General features: G+C 39.4%; 1 protein-coding gene across 1 annotated transcript in view; it reads left to right on the top strand.

The window, feature by feature from the left end:
* si:ch211-202f5.2 (uncharacterized protein LOC795181 homolog) overlaps positions 1-2,711 on the top strand; it is a 7,871-nt gene that overhangs the window by 2,099 nt on the left and 3,061 nt on the right. Inside the window, exon 2 of the mRNA XM_024261176.2 lies at positions 217-443. Coding sequence (XP_024116944.1) covers positions 222-443 — 222 coding nt within the window. The 5' untranslated portion in view covers positions 217-221. The remainder of the gene's footprint in view (positions 1-216; positions 444-2,711) is intronic.

Below are 2,711 nucleotides of genomic sequence, written 5' to 3'. Positions count from 1 at the left end.
TGACTCTAAATTGCCCCTAGGTGTGAATGTGAGAGTGAATGTGTGTGATTGAGGCCCTGAGACAGACTGGCGACCTGTCCAGGGTGTTAGGGTTAGGGTTAGGGTTAGGGTTAGAGTTAGTTTCAGTTAGTTTCAGTTTCAGTTCAGTTTCAGTTCATCTTCAGAGTGTCATGAAAAGGTCTGGATTGTAAACATAAACTTTTTCTTTCTCATTAGAAAAAATGTCAGACCAGAAGGAAGAAGATGAGAAGGAGATGAAGAGTCATGCTCCTCCCTCCTCTATCTTAGTGGAGACTGTGATGTCATCGAGGAGGCCCGACCTGGTGTGCATCGTGTGTTTTTGCAGCTATGACCTGACATCGCGGTTACCGCGGCGCTTGCACTGTGGCCACGCCTTCTGTCAGGCTTGTCTGAAAAGACTGGATACAGTGATCAATGAGCAGGTGAGCGATGACATCATCAGAACTCGCCTTGGTCTGTGGTCTGAGGGTCAGCATTGCTGAATAAAGATGAGAGAGGAATTTGGGGTCTGAATCCAGAACAGAACCAGGCATTTCCAAAACATGGTCTCACACCCAGAATTCACTCTGTTTCCGAAGCAGATGTTGCTCTGGAACCAGTAAGTTAAAAGTTAGACTTTCTATTAATCCGCAGTGTCTAACAGAGATATTTGCCGTCTCTTTCTCTAGGATGCTCAGCAGTACGTTGGAGCTGGTGATGTTTTTACCGCGTCTCACTTCAGTTTCTGAAGTGAAATAAAATGACAAAGATTAACCGTCAAACATAGAAAAGCTTGATGAAGAGAAATCCCTGCACCTAAACTAAAGAAAGAGGAGACAGAACTGATGCAGCAATAACCAATAGGACTGCAGTTGTTAGAAGAAGCTGCATCCACATTTGTTGTCTGACTCTTTTTATCTTTAACTTCTTGTTTTAAGTTTTAAAAGACAAATTGTGTATCTAAACAAATAACAATTAAATCTTGAATCACCTAGAAATTGAAAAACAGCTTTTAACTTACGGAGAGCTGCTCTGTTTCCTGCTGACGCGTCAAAAAACTCATCTGAAGCTTTAGCTTCATACTCTAGCTTCAAGATCCCATCCAAAGCTGTGTTCTGGGTCAAGAAAACACAGCTTTGCGGTCCCTCAGAGCCCAAACACGGACCTGAAAATTAGTTATGGGTACTGGTTACATTCCCCAAAACAGTAACTGAAGTATAAATAATTAATTACTCAGCATAGAAACTCCAGTTAAAATACAGCAATAGATGTCTTTTTCCTCATCTCCCCACAAACATAAAGATACCTTCAGTACAATAATTTAATGAAAATGACACTTCTAGCTGGTGCGATTCTACCAATACAATAATATTGTTTAATTATAATAGACAGAGAGGATTAAATATTTATTCATCAGAATTATCACAAAAACTGCCACAAACAATGTTTAAATATTTATATTAACTTCACTAAATTAAACTCATTGCATTAAATGAATGTGAGGATTTCTAATGATATCATTCAAGTATCAAATGAATCAACGTCTTTAGCTGTGTGTTCATTTTTGTCTTCTCGTTATCAAAATAATTTGTGAAAGTTTCACAGCTTGGAGGGAAAAGTCCGGCTCTGCTAAGCAGTCGTTGGATTTCTACATCATACCCTGCAATCATTATGTTCAGATCGGTGCAAGTTGGGCTGTATAATCCACTTTGACTTGTTTTAGTGGAGCTGCTTTGTCACTTCGTAGCTCGGGTGACATCTGACAAAAAAACATTTGGGCTTTGGTGCTGCAATAGATCTGAAGACCTGGAAATGATGTTGATGATGTCTTTGTTGCAGGACACAACAGGAATTTGATGCAGATCTGTTTCTTTTGCTTTAATTAAAGCAAAATAGTAGCAATATCTCCAGACTCTTAATGGCCAGATTCACCATCACTGCCACTTCCTGTTGCTTTGATCCAGATGGTTGAACACCAAAGAGAGTGTTAGCAGGGACCCGCCTACTTGACTCCCTAACTTGACACTAACTAACTACTACAGCACTAACTTAACGTTACTACCACACTAACAGTGTTGGGACTAACGCCGTTTAAGTATAACGGCGTTACTAACGGCGTTATAAATCAAGTAATTTAGTAATCTAACTAATTACTTTCATCCTCGCTGTAACGCTGTTATAGTTACTTCGTGTAAATCGCGGCGCGTTACTTCAAAGTTTGATGATCTTGCTGGAGCTGGGCGCTTCGCACCCGAGCGTTCCGCGTCAATTCTGGCCGGAAGTTGCATCAAGATACATGAGAAAATCCGGTTTCTTTTCAAAATATAACCAGTTTTTCACAATAAAATGCCGCGATTGACAAATGTGATCATGTTTTTGTATCTAAACAGGCGGTAGACACGGATATAAACATACAATCACAACACAAACGTGCAAACGAGTTACTTTGCCAAGTAACTAATTACTTTGAAGATGCAGTAATTGAGGTACTAACTCAATTACTTTTTGGGAGAAGTAACTAGTAACTATAACTAATTACTTTTTTGAAGTGAGATGCCCAACACTGCACACTAACTTAAGGTTACTAACACCAGAACCATCAGAACAGAGATTGATGTTTCAAACAAAATTGATATTTGGTAAAACAAGCATCAAATTTGGCATTGATGTACCTTAGGATCTCCTCTTTCAGAAAACCATATTAGTCTCAA

The sequence above is a fragment of the Oryzias melastigma genome, unplaced genomic scaffold (genome assembly GCF_002922805.2).
Source record: "Oryzias melastigma strain HK-1 unplaced genomic scaffold, ASM292280v2 sc00318, whole genome shotgun sequence".
Lineage (NCBI taxonomy): Eukaryota > Metazoa > Chordata > Actinopteri > Beloniformes > Adrianichthyidae > Oryzias > Oryzias melastigma.
Note: the sequence above shows the minus strand (reverse complement) of the source record. Positions and strands in the feature narration are given on the sequence as shown.